We start from the raw sequence: 19,794 nt of genomic DNA, 5'->3' as shown, positions 1-19,794 counted from the left end.
TGTGTGTACGTACCAGCTGTGTGTGTACGTACCAGGTGTGTGTGTACGTACCAGGTGTGTGTGTACGTACCAGGTGTGTGTGTACGTACCAGGTGTGTGTGTGTACGTACCAGGTGTGTGTGTGTACGTACCAGGTGTGTGTGTGTACGTACCAGGTGTGTGTGTACGTACCAGGTGTGTGTGTGTACGTACCAGGTGTGTGTGTACGTACCAAGTGTGTGTGTATGTACCAGGTGTGTGTGTACGTACCAGGTGTGTGTGTTCGTACCAGGTGTGTGTGTACGTACCAGGTGTGTGTGTACGTACCAGGTGTGTGTGTACGTACCAGGTGTGTGTGTACGTACCAGGTGCGTGTGTACGTACCAGGTGCGTGTGTACGTACCAGGTGCGTGTGTACGTACCAGGTGCGTGTGTACGTACCAGGTGCGTGTGTACGTACCAGGTGTGTGTGTACGTACCAGGTGCGTGTGTACGTACCAGATGCGTGTGTACGTACCAGATGTGTGTGTACGTACCAGGTGTGTGTGTACGTACCAGGTGTGTGTGTACGTACCAGGTGTGTGAGGCAGCATGCTGACAGCAGCGGTGGTGTGGGGGAACAGGCTCAGTGTATCTCTGGTAGTACCATGTCTCTGGAAGGTGTTCCCCTCCCAGTACACCCCATGGATATCCACCTCCGTACCCAGCCCAAAGGTGTACCAAAATACCCTGTCCCCGGAACACATGTCCAGGCCTGGAAGGTTCCCGTACATGAAGCCGTTCACCGCTGAGAGAGAAGGAGAGATGATATCAACTACTACACCACCATGAGATAGGAGAGAGGAGGGAAGGGAGAGAGGAGAGAAGGGAGGAGAGGAGGGAGGAGAGAAGGGAGGAGAGATCGGAGAGAGGAGAAGGGAGGAGAGGAGGGAGGAGAGAGAGGGGAAGGGAGGAGAGAGAGGAGGGGAGAGGAGAGATGATATCAACAACTACACCACCATGAGATAGGAGAGAGGAGGGAAGGGAGAGAGGAGAGAAGGGAGGAGAGATCGGAGAGAGGAGAAGGGAGGAGAGGAGGGAGGAGAGAGAGGGGAAGGGAGGAGAGAGAGGAGGGGAGAGGAGAGAGGAGAGCGAGGAGAGAAGGGAGGAGAGAGTAGAGAGAGAAGGGAGGAGAGATGATATCAACTACTACACTCAGAGGAGATATAGAAAGTAGTAAAAAGTTGACGGCAATGACAATAAAATAGTTGAACAGGTGCTAACTAATGGAAAAGACAGTTCTGCACTATAAGTATACAGGTCCTACAACTTGATGGGTAAAGTGTAGAAGCGGACCGGTGTGTGTATCATACCGTGCATATTGTTGCTCTCCTGAAAGTCTTCGTTGTCTGGGTCTGACTGGTCTGATCCATAGGTCTCTATGTTCCTCTGAAGGTACCAGCTCAGGTTCTCATCCATCACAGAGAACAGCAGGAACAACTCCCTGTCTACCTCCCTCTGCACCACACACACACACACACACACACACACACACACACACACACACACACACACACACACACACACACACACACACACACACACACACACACACACACACACACACACACACACACACACACACACACACACAGAGAGATATGATAAGAGCAATGCTGTTATCATGTATGTTACCATGTACAGTTGAAGTCGTAAGTTTACATACACCTTAGCCAAGTACATTTAAAGTCAGTTTTTCACAATTCCTGACATTTAATCCTAGTAAAAATTCCCTGTCTTAGGTCAGTTAGGATCACCACTTTATTTTAAGAATGTGAAATGTCAGAATAATAGTAGAGAGAATTATTTATTTCAGCTTTTATTTATTTCATCACATACCCAGTGGGTCAGAAGTTTACATACACTCAATTAGTATTTGGTAGCATTGCCTTTAAATAGTTTAACTTGGGTCAAACGTTTTGGGTAGCCTTCCACAAGCTTCCCACAATAAGTTGGGTGAATTTTGGTCCATTCCTCCTGACAGAGCTGGTGTAACTGAATCAGGTTTGTAGGCCTCCTTGCTCACACAAGCTTTTTCAGTTCTGCCCACAAATGTTCTATAGGATTGAGGTCAGGGCTTTGTGATGGCCACTCCAATACCTTGACTTTGTTGTCCTTCAGCCATTTTGCCACAACTTTGGAAGTATGCTTGGGGTCATTGTCCATTTAGAAGACCCATTTGCGACCAAGCTTTAATTTCCTCGTTGATGTCTTGAGACGTTGCTTCAATATATCCACATAATTTTCCTCCCTCATGATGCCATCTATTTTGTGAAGTGCTTTTTCTGCCTCATGATGCCATCTATTCTTTTTTTTCTTTTTTCTTTTTTTCTCCCCAATTTTCGTGGTATCCAATCGCTAGTAATTACTATCTTGTCTCATCGCTACAACTCCCGTACGGGCTCGGGAGAGACGAAGGTCGAAAGCCATGCGTCCTCCGAAGCACAACCCAACCAAGCCGCACTGCTTCTTAACACAGCGCGCCTCCAACCCGGAAGCCAGCCGCACCAATGTATCGGAGGAAACACCGTGCACCTGGCCCCCTCAGTTAGCGCGCACTGCGCCCAGCCCGCCACAGGAGTCGCTGGAGCGCGATGAGACAAGGATATCCCTACCGGCCAAACCCTCCCTAACCCGGACGACGCTAGGCCAATTGTGCGTCGCCCCACGGACCTCCCGGTCGCGGCCGGCTGCGACAGAGCCTGGGCGCGAACCCAGAGACTCTGGTGGCGCAGCTAGCGCTGCGATGCAGTGCCCTAGACCACAGCGCCACCCGGGAGGCCCTGATGCCATCTATTCTGTGAAGTGCACCAGTCCCTCCTGCAGCAAAGCACCCCCACAACATGATGCTGCCACCCCCGTGCTTCACGGTTGGGATGGTGTTCTTCGGCTTGCAAGCCTCCCCCTTTTTCCTCCAAACATAACGATGGTCATTATGGCCAAACTGTTCTATTTTTGTTTCATCAGACCAGAGGACATTTCTCCAAGAAGTGCAATCTTTGTCCCCATGTGCAGTTGCAAACCGTAGTCTGGCTTTTTTATGGCGGAATTGGAGCAGTGGCTTCTTCCTTGCTGAGCGGCCTTTCAGGTTATGTCGATATAGGACTCGTTTTACTGTGGATATAGATACTTTTGTATTCGTTTCCTCCAGCATCTTCACAAGGTCTTTTGCTGTTGTTCTGGGATTGATTTGCACTTTTCGCACCAAAGTCTGTTCATCACTAGGAGACAGAACGCGTCTCCTTCCTGAGCGGTATGACGGCTGCGTGGTCCCATGGTGTTTATACTTGCGTACTATTGTTTGTACAGATGAACGTGGTACCTTCAGGCATTTGGAAATTGCTCCCAAGGATGAACCAGACTTGTGGAGGTCTACAATTGCTTTTCTGAGGTCTTGGCTGATTTCTTTGGATTTTCCCATGATGTCAAGCAAAGAGGCACTGAGTTTGAAGGTATGATAACCTGTACATGGTAACGTGTACATGGTAACATACATGGTAACGTACATGGTAACGTGTACATGGTAACATGTACAAAGTAACATAAATGGTAACATGATAACATGGCAACATAAATGGTGACAAATTATGACATTCATGGTAACATATATGATAACATGTACATAGGAACATACATAGGAACATACATAGGAACATACATAGGAACATACATAGGAACATACATAGGAACATACATAGGAACATACATAGGAACATACATAGGAACATACATGGTAACATGTACAAGGTAACATACATGGCAAAACGTACATGGTAACATACATGGTAACATGATAACATACATGGTAATGTTACCACGTATGTGGTCACCGAGTCAGTGTATACGTCGATATTATTCCCAGAGGTTGAACAGTCCTGAACAGTCCAGACCAACACTGAACAGTCCAGACCAACACTGAACAGTCCTGAACAGTCCAGACCAACACTGAACAGTCCTGAACAGTCCAGACCAACACTGAACAGTCCTGAACAGTCCAGACCAACACTGAACAGTCCTGAACAGTCCAGACCAACACTGAACAGTCCTGAACAGTCCAGACCAACACTGAACAGTCCTGAACAGTCCAGACCAACACTGAACAGTCCTGAACAGTCCAGACCAACACTGAACAGTCCTGAACAGTCCAGACCAACATTGAACAGTCCTGAACAGTCCAGACCAACATTGAACAGTCCTTACCACGGGTGCTTCCTGCTTAAGGCGGGGAGGAGCAGCATGAATGCGTGGTCAGATTTCCAGAAGGGAAGGCGGGGGGAGGTCCTTGTAGCCATCCCAGAAGGAAGAGTAGCAATGGTTAAAAACGCTCTTGCCGCGAGTAGCAAAGGAGATGTGTTGATAGAATTTCCAGAGCGTTTTCCTCAGATTTACTTTGTTAAAGTCACAAGGTACAACAAATTCAGTCTCAAGGTTTTTTTATTCCAAGTCCAGTGTAGTTCCTTGAGAGCTGTTGTTGTGCCTGTGGGGGAATGCGGTCGGCATTTGTTGGTGAGGTATTGAGATCGGGAGAACAAAAGGACTTGAGTTCCTGTACGTTACCACAATCACACCATGAGATGTTAATCATGAGACATCTCTTTGTTTCCATTAGTTTTTTTGTTCCTATCCACGTGATGGACGGAGAAGCCTGCTGGTTGAATGGACCGGGGGACATCCTCGCCCTGAGCTCATCTATTTTATTGTCCAAAGGACTGAATGTCAGCTAATAATATACAGTGACAGACTAAGATCCCACTCATCCTTCTCAGGTAGCAACGTTTTAGAGTATCACCTGGGATGGATGGGGCTGCCTCGGGTAGTCCAAACAAAGGATCCAGGTCCAGGAAGTCAAATTTCTGGTCGAATTTCTGGTGAGTAACCGCCGATCTAATTTCCCCCCCAAAAAAGTTATTTTTTGTGTGTGTGTATGTGTGTACTGTCATGTACCTGCTTGCCGTGGTCCCCCAGTGCTCCGGGCCTACAGACCAGTAGTGGTCCGGCGAGGCCAGCGTTGGTGTCCTCTACAGGGGAGGAGCCAGAGTAGTACAGGTAGGACAAACAGGGAGGGTCAGAGAGGGAGGGACCATCCAACACCTGCCAGGTATAGGTAAACCTGGAGCCTGGAGACACAGCTGAGCCTGGCTTCTCTACACCTGGGGAAACATTAGACAACACAGCCAGTCAGAAGAACAAGGTATCATAACTGATGTACGCCTTGCACTAGCGAGCGAGCGTGTCTCACCGTCTTGGTAACTGGTTCCCTGGTATTGTTTGTCGAAGTGGAGGCCGTGAGGCTGGATACTGTAGTTTCTGTCTGCCTTGTTCAGAAACACCACCTGTAGAATGTCCCCTACCTCAGCCCTCAGCACCGGGCCTAGAGAGAGAGAGAGGGATGAGAGAGAGAAAGAAAGAGAGATCATTTTTGCCATTTAGCAGACACTTTTATCGGAAGCAGTTAACAGTCATGCCTTCCTTCCTTTATAAGTATGGGCGGTCTCGGAAATCGATCCCACTACCCTGGTGTTATAAACGCCATGCTCAACCAACTGAGCTACAAACGGACCCAATGAGATGAGAGAGAGAGGCACAGAGAAACAGAGAGAGGCACAGAGAAACAGAGAGAGGCACAGAGAAACAGAGAGAGGGACAGAGAAACAGAGAGAGGGACAGAGAAACAGAGAGAGGGACAGAGAAACAGAGAGAGGGACAGAGAAACAGAGAGAGGGACAGAGAAACAGAGAGAGGCACAGAGAAACAGAGAGAGGGACAGAGAAACAGAGAGAGGGACAGAGAAACAGAGAGAGGGACAGAGAAACAGAGAGAGGGACAGAGAAACAGAGAGAGGGACAGAGAAACAGAGAGAGGGACAGAGAAACAGAGAGAGGGACAGAGAAACAGAGAGAGGCACAGAGAAACAGAGAGAGGGACAGAGAAACAGAGAGAGGGACAGAGAAACAGAGAGAGGGACAGAGAAACAGAGAGAGGGACAGAGAAACAGAGAGAGGGACAGAGAAACAGAGAGAGGCACAGAGAAACAGAGAGAGGGACAGAGAAACAGAGAGAGGCACAGAGAAACAGAGAGAGGCACAGAGAAACAGAGAGAGGCACAGAGAAACAGAGAGAGGCACAGAGAAACAGAGAGAGGCACAGAGAAACAGAGAGAGTGTCGTGGATAATCGTCTCAGAAATATAACACTCGTATAAGAACTTGTAAAATCAATAAAGACTTTTAATACAATGTATCACAAGCCGGGGTGGTCCGCGGATCACACACCTTCCCAGAGCACTGGCTCTCTCTTTATACACACATGAGATCATTACATACATTAATTAAATTACTTCTCCCAGGTCATCTGCCACCATTATCCTTCATTTCAGGCTTCCTGCTTGTTTACGCCCAATAACGCCTGTATCCGCTCTTGATTAGATTATAATGGAGGCAGGACCCTCTTATCTCCTAAAATTAACATATGTCTATCTTACCGTAAGCACTTATGGCCTTTACCCTAAGCACTTATGGCCTTTCCTCTCTATTTAATCTTCATAATGGTGTCCTGCTCTTTCCATAAATGCACTTTAAAGAACGTATGGCTTCGGCCATTTTACTATCTGTTTTATCTTTGGTTTCCTGTATTTACCAGAATGGCAAATGCACTCATGTCTGCCTTCTCCTGTTTATATTCTAATGTACACTTTTATGTCTGTCCCTAAATGTATCATTCACTCCCACATGAGGCACAGAGAAACAGAGAGAGGCACAGAGAAACAGAGAGAGGGACAGAGAAACAGAGAGAGGCACAGAGAAACAGAGAGAGGGACAGAGAAACAGAGAGGCACAGAGAAACAGAGAGAGGCACAGAGAAACAGAGAGGCACAGAGAAACAGAGAGAGGCACAGAGAAACAGAGAGAGGCACAGAGAAACAGGAGAGGCACAGAGAAACAGAGAGAGGGACAGAGAAACAGAGAGAGGCACAGAGAAACAGAGAGAGGCACAGAGAAACAGAGAGAGGGACAGAGAAACAGGGAGAGGCACAGAGAAACAGAGAGAGGCACAGAGAAACAGAGAGAGGCACAGAGAAACAGGGAGAGGCACAGAGAAACAGAGAGAGGCACAGAGAAACAGAGAGAGGGACAGAGAAACAGAGAGAGGCACAGAGAAACAGAGAGAGGCACAGAGAAACAGAGAGAGGCACATAGAAACAGAGAGAGGCACAGAGAAACAGAGAGAGGCACAGAGAAACAGAGAGAGGCACAGAGAAACAGAGAGAGGCACAGAGAAACAGAGAGAGGCACAGAGAAACAGAGAGAGGCACAGAGAAACAGAGAGAGGCACAGAGAAACAGAGAGAGGGACAGAGAAACAGAGAGAGGCACAGAGAAACAGAGAGAGGCATAGAGAAACAGAGAGAGGCACAGAGAAACAAGAGAGGCACAGAGAAACAGAGAGAGGCACAAAGAAACAGAGAGAGGCACAGAGAAACAGAGAGAGGCACAGAGAAACAGGGAGAGGCACAGAGAAACAGGGAGAGTGACAGCAGGTCTTACCCAGTATTCCCAGGTGTTGTGTTTCAGGGGTGAGAGGTTGTCTGGTGGTGAAGGTGTCGTCTGTGTAGCCACGATACACCGCCTTCATATAGCGACCGCCTATCCTGCCATCACCACTACCGAAGAACACCTCAGAGGGACTGGGAGGAGGAGGAGGAGAAGGAGGATGAGGAGGAGAGGAGGATGAGACAGAGAGGAGAGGAGGATGAGACAGAGGAGAGGAGGATGAGACAGAGTGATTTCTCCAGCTTTGCTTATTCATGATGATGGAATTTCTCTGTAGAGTTAAACTGAGCAGAATAAACAGCAGAGCTGGAGGACTGGAGGACTGGAGGACTGGAAGAGCTGGAGGACTGGAGGACTGGAGGACTGGAAGAGCTGGAGGACTGGAGGACTGGAAGAGCTGGAGGACTGGAGGACTGGAGGACTGGAAGAGCTGGAGGACTGGAGGACTGGAGGACTGGAAGAGCTGGAGGACTGGAGGACTGGAGGACTGGAGGACTGGAGGACTGGAAGAGCTGGAGGACTGGAGGACTGGAAGAGCTGGAGGACTGGAGGACTGGAGGACTGGAGGACTGGAGGACTGGAGGACTGGAGGACTGGAGGAGCTTCCATGTGGTTGATACCATTCCATTGACTCCATTCCAGCCGTCACTAACAACCGTCCTCCCTTCAGCAGCCTCCACTGACCGTTACATACACTATACAGAGGTTGGTGTGTGTGTTACCTGTCGGGCAGTGTGAGGGAGAGGTTGGTGTGTGTTACCTGTCGGGCAGTGTGTGGGAGAGGTTGGTGTGTGTGTTACCTGTCGGGCAGTGTGAGGGAGAGGTTGGTGTGTGTGTTACCTCTCTGGCAGTGTGTGGGAGAGGTTGGTGTGTGTTACCTGTCAGGCAGTGTGAGGGAGAGGTTGGTTTGTGTGTCGATGCCGGTAGGAGCATAGTCCCAAGTGACGGTCTCTGCTGCCAGGTAGTACTTCCTGACTGGGCCAGCAGGGGGGGCTGCTGAGGGGCTGACACCATCATCACAGGATACCACCTCATACAGTGCCTGCATACCGGCTGGTACACACACACACACACACACACACACACACACACACACACACACACACACACACACACACACACACACACACACACACACACACACACACACACACACACACACACACACACACACACACACACACACACACACACAGGTAAGGACAGGACAGAGTGAGAGCAGGCCAGAGTTATACAGCCTGTCATTAAGAACCACATAGTGAACTGAATTACCCCTGGGAAGGAAAACTTACTGGTTGGAACTCCTGTCATATCTAACTAGGTCTAGTGTGGCCAGATACTGGTTGGAGTCTCCTGTCATATCTAACTAGGTCTAGTGTGGCCAGATACTGGTTGGAGTCTCCTGTCATATCTAACTAGGTCTAGTGTGGCCAGATACTGGTTGGAACTACTGTCATATCTAACTAGGTCTAGTGTGGCCAGATACTGGTTGGAGTCTCCTGTCATATCTAACTAGGTCTAGTGTGGTCAGATACTGGTTGGAGTCTCCTGTCATATCTAACTAGGTCTAGTGTGGTCAGATACTGGTTGGAGTCTCCTGTCATATCTAACTAGGTCTAGTGTGGCCAGATACTGGTTGGAGTCTCCTGTCATATCTAACTAGGTCTAGTGTGGCCAGATACTGGTTGGAACTACTGTCATATCTAACTAGGTCTAGTGTGGCCAGATACTGGTTGGAGTCTCCTGTCATATCTAACTAGGTCTAGTGTGGCCAGATACTGGTTGGAGTCTCCTGTCATATCTAACTAGGTCTAGTGTGGTCAGATACTGGTTGGAACTACTGTCATATCTAACTAGGTCTAGTGTGGTCAGATACTGGTTGGAACTACTGTCATATCTAACTAGGTCTAGTGTGGTCAGATACTGGTTGGAGTCTCCTGTCATATCTAACTAGGTCTAGTGTGGTCAGATACTGGTTGGAACTACTGTCATATCTAACTAGGTCTAGTGTGGTCAGATACTGGTTGGAACTACTGTCATATCTAACTAGGTCTAGTGTGGCCAGATACTGGTTGGAGTCTCCTGTCATATCTAACTAGGTCTAGTGTGGTCAGATACTGGTTGGAGTCTCCTGTCATATCTAACTAGGTCTAGTGTGGTCAGATACTGGTTGGAACTACTGTCATATCTAACTAGGTCTAGTGTGGTCAGATACTGGTTGGAGTCTCCTGTCATATCTAACTAGGTCTAGTGTGGTCAGATACTGGTTGGAGTCTCCTGTCATATCTAACTAGGTCTAGTGTGGTCAGATACTGGTTGGAGTCTCCTGTCATATCTAACTAGGTCTAGTGTGGCCAGATACTGGTTGGAACTCCTGTCATATCTAACTAGGTCTAGTGTGGCCAGATACTGGTTGGAGTCTCCTGTCATATCTAACTAGGTCTAGTGTGGCCAGATACTGGTTGGAGTCTCCTGTCATATCTAACTAGGTCTAGTGTGGCCAGATACTGGTTGGAGTCTCCTGTCATATCTAACTAGGTCTAGTGTGGTCAGATACTGGTTGGAACTACTGTCATATCTAACTAGGTCTAGTGTGGTCAGATACTGGTTGGAGTCTCCTGTCATATCTAACTAGGTCTAGTGTGGCCAGATACTGGTTGGAGTCTCCTGTCATATCTAACTAGGTCTAGTGTGGCCAGATACTGGTTGGAGTCTCCTGTCATATCTAACTAGGTCTAGTGTGGCCAGATACTGGTTGGAGTCTCCTGTCATATCTAACTAGGTCTAGTGTGGTCAGATACTGGTTGGAGTCTCCTGTCATATCTAACTAGGTCTAGTGTGGCCAGATACTGGTTGGAGTCTCCTGTCATATCTAACTAGGTCTAGTGTGGTCAGATACTGGTTGGAACTCCTGTCATATCTAACTAGGTCTAGTGTGGCCAGATACTGGTTGGAGTCTCCTGTCATATCTAACTAGGTCTAGTGTGGTCAGATACTGGTTGGAGTCTCCTGTCATATCTAACTAGGTCTAGTGTGGTCAGATACTGGTTGGAGTCTCCTGTCATATCTAACTAGGTCTAGTGTGGTCAGATACTGGTTGGAGTCTCCTGTCATATCTAACTAGGTCTAGTGTGGCCAGATACTGGTTGGAGTCTCCTGTCATATCTAACTAGGTCTAGTGTGGCCAGATACTGGTTGGAGTCTCCTGTCATATCTAACTAGGTCTAGTGTGGTCAGATACTGGTTGGAGTCTCCTGTCATATCTAACTAGGTCTAGTGTGGCCAGATACTGGTTGGAGTCTCCTGTCATATCTAACTAGGTCTAGTGTGGTCAGATACTGGTTGGAACTCCTGTCATATCTAACTAGGTCTAGTGTGGCCAGATACTGGTTGGAGTCTCCTGTCATATCTAACTAGGTCTAGTGTGGTCAGATACTGGTTGGAGTCTCCTGTCATATCTAACTAGGTCTAGTGTGGTCAGATACTGGTTGGAGTCTCCTGTCATATCTAACTAGGTCTAGTGTGGCCAGATACTGGTTGGAGTCTCCTGTCATATCTAACTAGGTCTAGTGTGGTCAGATACTGGTTGGAGTCTCCTGTCATATCTAACTAGGTCTAGTGTGGTCAGATACTGGTTGGAGTCTCCTGTCATATCTAACTAGGTCTAGTGTGGCCAGATACTGGTTGGAGTCTCCTGTCATATCTAACTAGGTCTAGTGTGGCCAGATACTGGTTGGAGTCTCCTGTCATATCTAACTAGGTCTAGTGTGGTCAGATACTGGTTGGAGTCTCCTGTCATATCTAACTAGGTCTAGTGTGGTCAGATACTGGTTGGAACTACTGTCATATCTAACTAGGTCTAGTGTGGTCAGATACTGGTTGGAGTCTCCTGTCATATCTAACTAGGTCTAGTGTGGCCAGATACTGGTTGGAGTCTCCTGTCATATCTAACTAGGTCTAGTGTGGTCAGATACTGGTTGGAGTCTCCTGTCATATCTAACTAGGTCTAGTGTGGTCAGATACTGGTTTGAGTCTCCTGTCATATCTAACTAGGTCTAGTGTGGCCAGATACTGGTTGGAGTCTCCTGTCATATCTAACTAGGTCTAGTGTGGTCAGATACTGGTTGGAGTCTCCTGTCATATCTAACTAGGTCTAGTGTGGCCAGATACTGGTTGGAGTCTCCTGTCATATCTAACTAGGTCTAGTGTGGCCAGATACTGGTTGGAGTCTCCTGTCATATCTAACTAGGTCTAGTGTGGCCAGATACTGGTTGGAGTCTCCTGTCATATCTAACTAGGTCTAGTGTGGCCAGATACTGGTTGGAGTCTCCTGTCATATCTAACTAGGTCTAGTGTGGTCAGATACTGGTTGGAGTCTCCTGTCATATCTAACTAGGTCTAGTGTGGTCAGATACTGGTTGGAGTCTCCTGTCATATCTAACTAGGTCTAGTGTGGCCAGATACTGGTTGGAGTCTCCTGTCATATCTAACTAGGTCTAGTGTGGTCAGATACTGGTTGGAACTACTGTCATATCTAACTAGGTCTAGTGTGGTCAGATACTGGTTGGAACTACTGTCATATCTAACTAGGTCTAGTGTGGTCAGATACTGGTTGGAGCCTCCTGTCATATCTAACTAGGTCTAGTGTGGCCAGATACTGGTTGGAGTCTCCTGTCATATCTAACTAGGTCTAGTGTGGTCAGATACTGGTTGGAGTCTCCTGTCATATCTAACTAGGTCTAGTGTGGCCAGATACTGGTTGGAGTCTCCTGTCATATCTAACTAGGTCTAGTGTGGCCAGATACTGGTTGGAGTCTCCTGTCATATCTAACTAGGTCTAGTGTGGCCAGATACTGGTTGGAGTCTCCTGTCATATCTAACTAGGTCTAGTGTGGTCAGATACTGGTTGGAGTCTCCTGTCATATCTAACTAGGTCTAGTGTGGTCAGATACTGGTTGGAGTCTCCTGTCATATCTAACTAGGTCTAGTGTGGTCAGATACTGGTTGGAACTCCTGTCATATCTAACTAGGTCTAGTGTGGCCAGATACTGGTTGGAGTCTCCTGTCATATCTAACTAGGTCTAGTGTGGTCAGATACTGGTTGGAGTCTCCTGTCATATCTAACTAGGTCTAGTGTGGTCAGATACTGGTTGGAGTCTCCTGTCATATCTAACTAGGTCTAGTGTGGTCAGATACTGGTTGGAACTCCTGTCATATCTAACTAGGTCTAGTGTGGTCAGATACTGGTTGGAGTCTCCTGTCATATCTAACTAGGTCTAGTGTGGCCAGATACTGGTTGGAGTCTCCTGTCATATCTAACTAGGTCTAGTGTGGTCAGATACTGGTTGGAGTCTCCTGTCATATCTAACTAGGTCTAGTGTGGCCAGATACTGGTTGGAGTCTCCTGTCATATCTAACTAGGTCTAGTGTGGTCAGATACTGGTTGGAGTCTCCTGTCATATCTAACTAGGTCTAGTGTGGCCAGATACTGGTTGGAGTCTCCTGTCATATCTAACTAGGTCTAGTGTGGCCAGATACTGGTTGGAGTCTCCTGTCATATCTAACTAGGTCTAGTGTGGTCAGATACTGGTTGGAGTCTCCTGTCATATCTAACTAGGTCTAGTGTGGCCAGATACTGGTTGGAGTCTCCTGTCATATCTAACTAGGTCTAGTGTGGCCAGATACTGGTTGGAACTCCTGTCATATCTAACTAGGTCTAGTGTGGCCAGATACTGGTTGGAGTCTCCTGTCATATCTAACTAGGTCTAGTGTGGCCAGATACTGGTTTGAGTCTCCTGTCATATCTAACTAGGTCTAGTGTGGCCAGATACTGGTTGGAGTCTCCTGTCATATCTAACTAGGTCTAGTGTGGTCAGATACTGGTTGGAGTCTCCTGTCATATCTAACTAGGTCTAGTGTGGCCAGATACTGGTTGGAGTCTCCTGTCATATCTAACTAGGTCTAGTGTGGTCAGATACTGGTTGGAGTCTCCTGTCATATCTAACTAGGTCTAGTGTGGCCAGATACTGGTTGGAGTCTCCTGTCATATCTAACTAGGTCTAGTGTGGCCAGATACTGGTTGGAACTCCTGTCATATCTAACTAGGTCTAGTGTGGCCAGATACTGGTTGGAGTCTACTGTCATATCTAACTAGGTCTAGTGTGGCCAGATACTGGTTGGAACTCCTGTCATATCTAACTAGGTCTAGTGTGGCCAGATACTGGTTGGAGTCTACTGTCATATCTAACTAGGTCTAGTGTGGCCAGATACTGGTTGGAGTCTCCTGTCATATCTAACTAGGTCTAGTGTGGCCAGATACTGGTTGGAACTCCTGTCATATCTAACTAGGTCTAGTGTGGCCAGATACTGGTTGGAGTCTCCTGTCATATCTAACTAGGTCTAGTGTGGTCAGATACTGGTTGGAACTACTGTCATATCTAACTAGGTCTAGTGTGGCCAGATACTGGTTGGAACTACTGTCATATCTAACTAGGTCTAGTGTGGTCAGATACTGGTTGGAACTCCTGTCATATCTAACTAGGTCTAGTGTGGTCAGATACTGGTTGGAGTCTCCTGTCATATCTAACTAGGTCTAGTGTGGCCAGATACTGGTTGGAGTCTCCTGTCATATCTAACTAGGTCTAGTGTGGCCAGATACTGGTTGGAGTCTCCTGTCATATCTAACTAGGTCTAGTGTGGCCAGATACTGGTTGGAACTCCTGTCATATCTAACTAGGTCTAGTGTGGCCAGATACTGGTTGGAGTCTACTGTCATATCTAACTAGGTCTAGTGTGGCCAGATACTGGTTGGAACTCCTGTCATATCTAACTAGGTCTAGTGTGGCCAGATACTGGTTGGAGTCTACTGTCATATCTAACTAGGTCTAGTGTGGCCAGATACTGGTTGGAGTCTCCTGTCATATCTAACTAGGTCTAGTGTGGTCAGATACTGGTTGGAGTCTCCTGTCATATCTAACTAGGTCTAGTGTGGCCAGATACTGGTTGGAGTCTCCTGTCATATCTAACTAGGTCTAGTGTGGCCAGATACTGGTTGGAGTCTCCTGTCATATCTAACTAGGTCTAGTGTGGTCAGATACTGGTTGGAACTACTGTCATATCTAACTAGGTCTAGTGTGGTCAGATACTGGTTGGAGTCTCCTGTCATATCTAACTAGGTCTAGTGTGGCCAGATACTGGTTGGAGTCTCCTGTCATATCTAACTAGGTCTAGTGTGGCCAGATACTGGTTGGAGTCTCCTGTCATATCTAACTAGGTCTAGTGTGGCCAGATACTGGTTGGAGTCTCCTGTCATATCTAACTAGGTCTAGTGTGGTCAGATACTGGTTGGAGTCTCCTGTCATATCTAACTAGGTCTAGTGTGGCCAGATACTGGTTGGAGTCTCCTGTCATATCTAACTAGGTCTAGTGTGGTCAGATACTGGTTGGAACTCCTGTCATATCTAACTAGGTCTAGTGTGGTCAGATACTGGTTGGAGTCTCCTGTCATATCTAACTAGGTCTAGTGTGGTCAGATACTGGTTGGAGTCTCCTGTCATATCTAACTAGGTCTAGTGTGGTCAGATACTGGTTGGAGTCTCCTGTCATATCTAACTAGGTCTAGTGTGGTCAGATACTGGTTGGAGTCTCCTGTCATATCTAACTAGGTCTAGTGTGGTCAGATACTGGTTGGAGTCTCCTGTCATATCTAACTAGGTCTAGTGTGGCCAGATACTGGTTGGAGTCTCCTGTCAAATCTAACTAGGTCTAGTGTGGCCAGATACTGGTTGGAGTCTCCTGTCATATCTAACTAGGTCTAGTGTGGTCAGATACTGGTTGGAGTCTCCTGTCATATCTAACTAGGTCTAGTGTGGCCAGATACTGGTTGGAGTCTCCTGTCATATCTAACTAGGTCTAGTGTGGTCAGATACTGGTTGGAACTCCTGTCATATCTAACTAGGTCTAGTGTGGCCAGATACTGGTTGGAGTCTCCTGTCATATCTAACTAGGTCTAGTGTGGTCAGATACTGGTTGGAGTCTCCTGTCATATCTAACTAGGTCTAGTGTGGTCAGATACTGGTTGGAGTCTCCTGTCATATCTAACTAGGTCTAGTGTGGCCAGATACTGGTTGGAGTCTCCTGTCATATCTAACTAGGTCTAGTGTGGTCAGATACTGGTTGGAGTCTCCTGTCATATCTAACTAGGTCTAGTGTGGTCAGATACTGGTTGGAGTCTCCTGTCATATCTAACTAGGTCTAGTGTGGTCAGATACTGGTTGGAGTCTCCTGTCATATCTAACTAGGTCTAGTGTGGTCAGATACTGGTTGGAGTCTCCTGTCATATCTAACTAGGTCTAGTGTGGTCAGATACTGGTTGGAGTCTCCTGTCATATCTAACTAGGTCTAGTGTGGCCAGATACTGGTTGGAGTCTCCTGTCATATCTAACTAGGTCTAGTGTGGTCAGATACTGGTTGGAGTCTCCTGTCATATCTAACTAGGTCTAGTGTGGTCAGATACTGGTTTGAGTCTCCTGTCATATCTAACTAGGTCTAGTGTGGCCAGATACTGGTTGGAGTCTCCTGTCATATCTAACTAGGTCTAGTGTGGTCAGATACTGGTTGGAGTCTCCTGTCATATCTAACTAGGTCTAGTGTGGCCAGATACTGGTTGGAGTCTCCTGTCATATCTAACTAGGTCTAGTGTGGCCAGATACTGGTTGGAGTCTCCTGTCATATCTAACTAGGTCTAGTGTGGCCAGATACTGGTTGGAGTCTCCTGTCATATCTAACTAGGTCTAGTGTGGCCAGATACTGGTTGGAGTCTCCTGTCATATCTAACTAGGTCTAGTGTGGTCAGATACTGGTTGGAGTCTCCTGTCATATCTAACTAGGTCTAGTGTGGTCAGATACTGGTTGGAGTCTCCTGTCATATCTAACTAGGTCTAGTGTGGTCAGATACTGGTTGGAATCTACTGTCATATCTAACTAGGTCTAGTGTGGTCAGATACTGGTTGGAACTACTGTCATATCTAACTAGGTCTAGTGTGGTCAGATACTGGTTGGAGCCTCCTGTCATATCTAACTAGGTCTAGTGTGGCCAGATACTGGTTGGAGTCTCCTGTCATATCTAACTAGGTCTAGTGTGGTCAGATACTGGTTGGAGTCTCCTGTCATATCTAACTAGGTCTAGTGTGGCCAGATACTGGTTGGAGTCTCCTGTCATATCTAACTAGGTCTAGTGTGGCCAGATACTGGTTGGAGTCTCCTGTCATATCTAACTAGGTCTAGTGTGGCCAGATACTGGTTGGAGTCTCCTGTCATATCTAACTAGGTCTAGTGTGGTCAGATACTGGTTGGAGTCTCCTGTCATATCTAACTAGGTCTAGTGTGGTCAGATACTGGTTGGAACTCCTGTCATATCTAACTAGGTCTAGTGTGGCCAGATACTGGTTGGAGTCTCCTGTCATATCTAACTAGGTCTAGTGTGGTCAGATACTGGTTGGAGTCTCCTGTCATATCTAACTAGGTCTAGTGTGGTCAGATACTGGTTGGAGTCTCCTGTCATATCTAACTAGGTCTAGTGTGGTCAGATACTGGTTGGAACTCCTGTCATATCTAACTAGGTCTAGTGTGGCCAGATACTGGTTGGAGTCTCCTGTCATATCTAACTAGGTCTAGTGTGGCCAGATACTGGTTGGAGTCTCCTGTCATATCTAACTAGGTCTAGTGTGGTCAGATACTGGTTGGAGTCTCCTGTCATATCTAACTAGGTCTAGTGTGGCCAGATACTGGTTGGAGTCTCCTGTCATATCTAACTAGGTCTAGTGTGGTCAGATACTGGTTGGAGTCTCCTGTCATATCTAACTAGGTCTAGTGTGGCCAGATACTGGTTGGAGTCTCCTGTCATATCTAACTAGGTCTAGTGTGGCCAGATACTGGTTGGAGTCTCCTGTCATATCTAACTAGGTCTAGTGTGGTCAGATACTGGTTGGAGTCTCCTGTCATATCTAACTAGGTCTAGTGTGGCCAGATACTGGTTGGAGTCTCCTGTCATATCTAACTAGGTCTAGTGTGGCCAGATACTGGTTGGAGTCTCCTGTCATATCTAACTAGGTCTAGTGTGGTCAGATACTGGTTGGAGTCTCCTGTCATATCTAACTAGGTCTAGTGTGGCCAGATACTGGTTGGAGTCTCCTGTCATATCTAACTAGGTCTAGTGTGGTCAGATACTGGTTTGAGTCTCCTGTCATATCTAACTAGGTCTAGTGTGGCCAGATACTGGTTGGAGTCTCCTGTCATATCTAACTAGGTCTAGTGTGGCCAGATACTGGTTGGAACTCCTGTCATATCTAACTAGGTCTAGTGTGGCCAGATACTGGTTGGAGTCTCCTGTCATATCTAACTAGGTCTAGTGTGGCCAGATACTGGTTTGAGTCTCCTGTCATATCTAACTAGGTCTAGTGTGGCCAGATACTGGTTGGAGTCTCCTGTCATATCTAACTAGGTCTAGTGTGGTCAGATACTGGTTGGAGTCTCCTGTCATATCTAACTAGGTCTAGTGTGGCCAGATACTGGTTGGAGTCTCCTGTCATATCTAACTAGGTCTAGTGTGGTCAGATACTGGTTGGAGTCTCCTGTCATATCTAACTAGGTCTAGTGTGGCCAGATACTGGTTGGAGTCTCCTGTCATATCTAACTAGGTCTAGTGTGGCCAGATACTGGTTGGAACTCCTGTCATATCTAACTAGGTCTAGTGTGGCCAGATACTGGTTGGAGTCTACTGTCATATCTAACTAGGTCTAGTGTGGCCAGATACTGGTTGGAACTCCTGTCATATCTAACTAGGTCTAGTGTGGCCAGATACTGGTTGGAGTCTACTGTCATATCTAACTAGGTCTAGTGTGGCCAGATACTGGTTGGAGTCTCCTGTCATATCTAACTAGGTCTAGTGTGGCCAGATACTGGTTGGAACTCCTGTCATATCTAACTAGGTCTAGTGTGGCCAGATACTGGTTGGAGTCTCCTGTCATATCTAACTAGGTCTAGTGTGGTCAGATACTGGTTGGAACTACTGTCATATCTAACTAGGTCTAGTGTGGCCAGATACTGGTTGGAACTACTGTCATATCTAACTAGGTCTAGTGTGGTCAGATACTGGTTGGAACTCCTGTCATATCTAACTAGGTCTAGTGTGGTCAGATACTGGTTGGAGTCTCCTGTCATATCTAACTAGGTCTAGTGTGGCCAGATACTGGTTGGAGTCTCCTGTCATATCTAACTAGGTCTAGTGTGGCCAGATACTGGTTGGAGTCTCCTGTCATATCTAACTAGGTCTAGTGTGGCCAGATACTGGTTGGAGTCTCCTGTCATATCTAACTAGGTCTAGTGTGGCCAGATACTGGTTGGAGTCTCCTGTCATATCTAACTAGGTCTAGTGTGGTCAGATACTGGTTGGAGTCTCCTGTCATATCTAACTAGGTCTAGTGTGGCCAGATACTGGTTGGAGTCTCCTGTCATATCTAACTAGGTCTAGTGTGGCCAGATACTGGTTGGAGTCTCCTGTCATATCTAACTAGGTCTAGTGTGGTCAGATACTGGTTGGAGTCTCCTGTCATATCTAACTAGGTCTAGTGTGGTCAGATACTGGTTGGAGTCTCCTGTCATATCTAACTAGGTCTAGTGTGGTCAGATACTGGTTGGAGTCTCCTGTCATATCTAACTAGGTCTAGTGTGGTCAGATACTGGTTGGAGTCTCCTGTCATATCTAACTAGGTCTAGTGTGGCCAGATACTGGTTGGAGTCTCCTGTCATATCTAACTAGGTCTAGTGTGGTCAGATACTGGTTGGAGTCTCCTGTCATATCTAACTAGGTCTAGTGTGGCCAGATACTGGTTGGAACTACTGTCATATCTAACTAGGTCTAGTGTGGCCAGATACTGGTTGGAGTCTCCTGTCATATCTAACTAGGTCTAGTGTGGCCAGATACTGGTTGGAGTCTCCTGTCATATCTAACTAGGTCTAGTGTGGTCAGATACTGGTTGGAGTCTCCTGTCATATCTAACTAGGTCTAGTGTGGCCAGATACTGGTTGGAGTCTCCTGTCATATCTAACTAGGTCTAGTGTGGCCAGATACTGGTTGGAACTCCTGTCATATCTAACTAGGTCTAGTGTGGTCAGATACTGGTTGGAGTCTCCTGTCATATCTAACTAGGTCTAGTGTGGCCAGATACT

General features: G+C 47.0%; 1 protein-coding gene across 1 annotated transcript in view; it reads right to left on the bottom strand.

Moving 5' to 3' along the window:
* The window catches only part of LOC139551635 (ferroxidase HEPHL1-like), a 70,775-nt gene that overhangs the window by 20,108 nt on the left and 30,873 nt on the right, over positions 1 to 19,794 (bottom strand). Inside the window, exons 6-11 of the mRNA XM_071362902.1 lie at positions 8,445 to 8,619; positions 7,561 to 7,700; positions 5,258 to 5,389; positions 4,963 to 5,168; positions 1,332 to 1,476; positions 554 to 766 (exon numbers count right to left, since the gene is read on the bottom strand). Of these exons, the coding sequence (XP_071219003.1) occupies positions 554 to 766; positions 1,332 to 1,476; positions 4,963 to 5,168; positions 5,258 to 5,389; positions 7,561 to 7,700; positions 8,445 to 8,619 (1,011 nt within the window). The remainder of the gene's footprint in view (positions 1 to 553; positions 767 to 1,331; positions 1,477 to 4,962; positions 5,169 to 5,257; positions 5,390 to 7,560; positions 7,701 to 8,444; positions 8,620 to 19,794) is intronic.

The sequence above is a fragment of the Salvelinus alpinus genome, chromosome 24, assembly GCF_045679555.1.
Source record: "Salvelinus alpinus chromosome 24, SLU_Salpinus.1, whole genome shotgun sequence".
NCBI classification, from domain to species: domain Eukaryota; kingdom Metazoa; phylum Chordata; class Actinopteri; order Salmoniformes; family Salmonidae; genus Salvelinus; species Salvelinus alpinus.
Note: the sequence above shows the minus strand (reverse complement) of the source record. Positions and strands in the feature narration are given on the sequence as shown.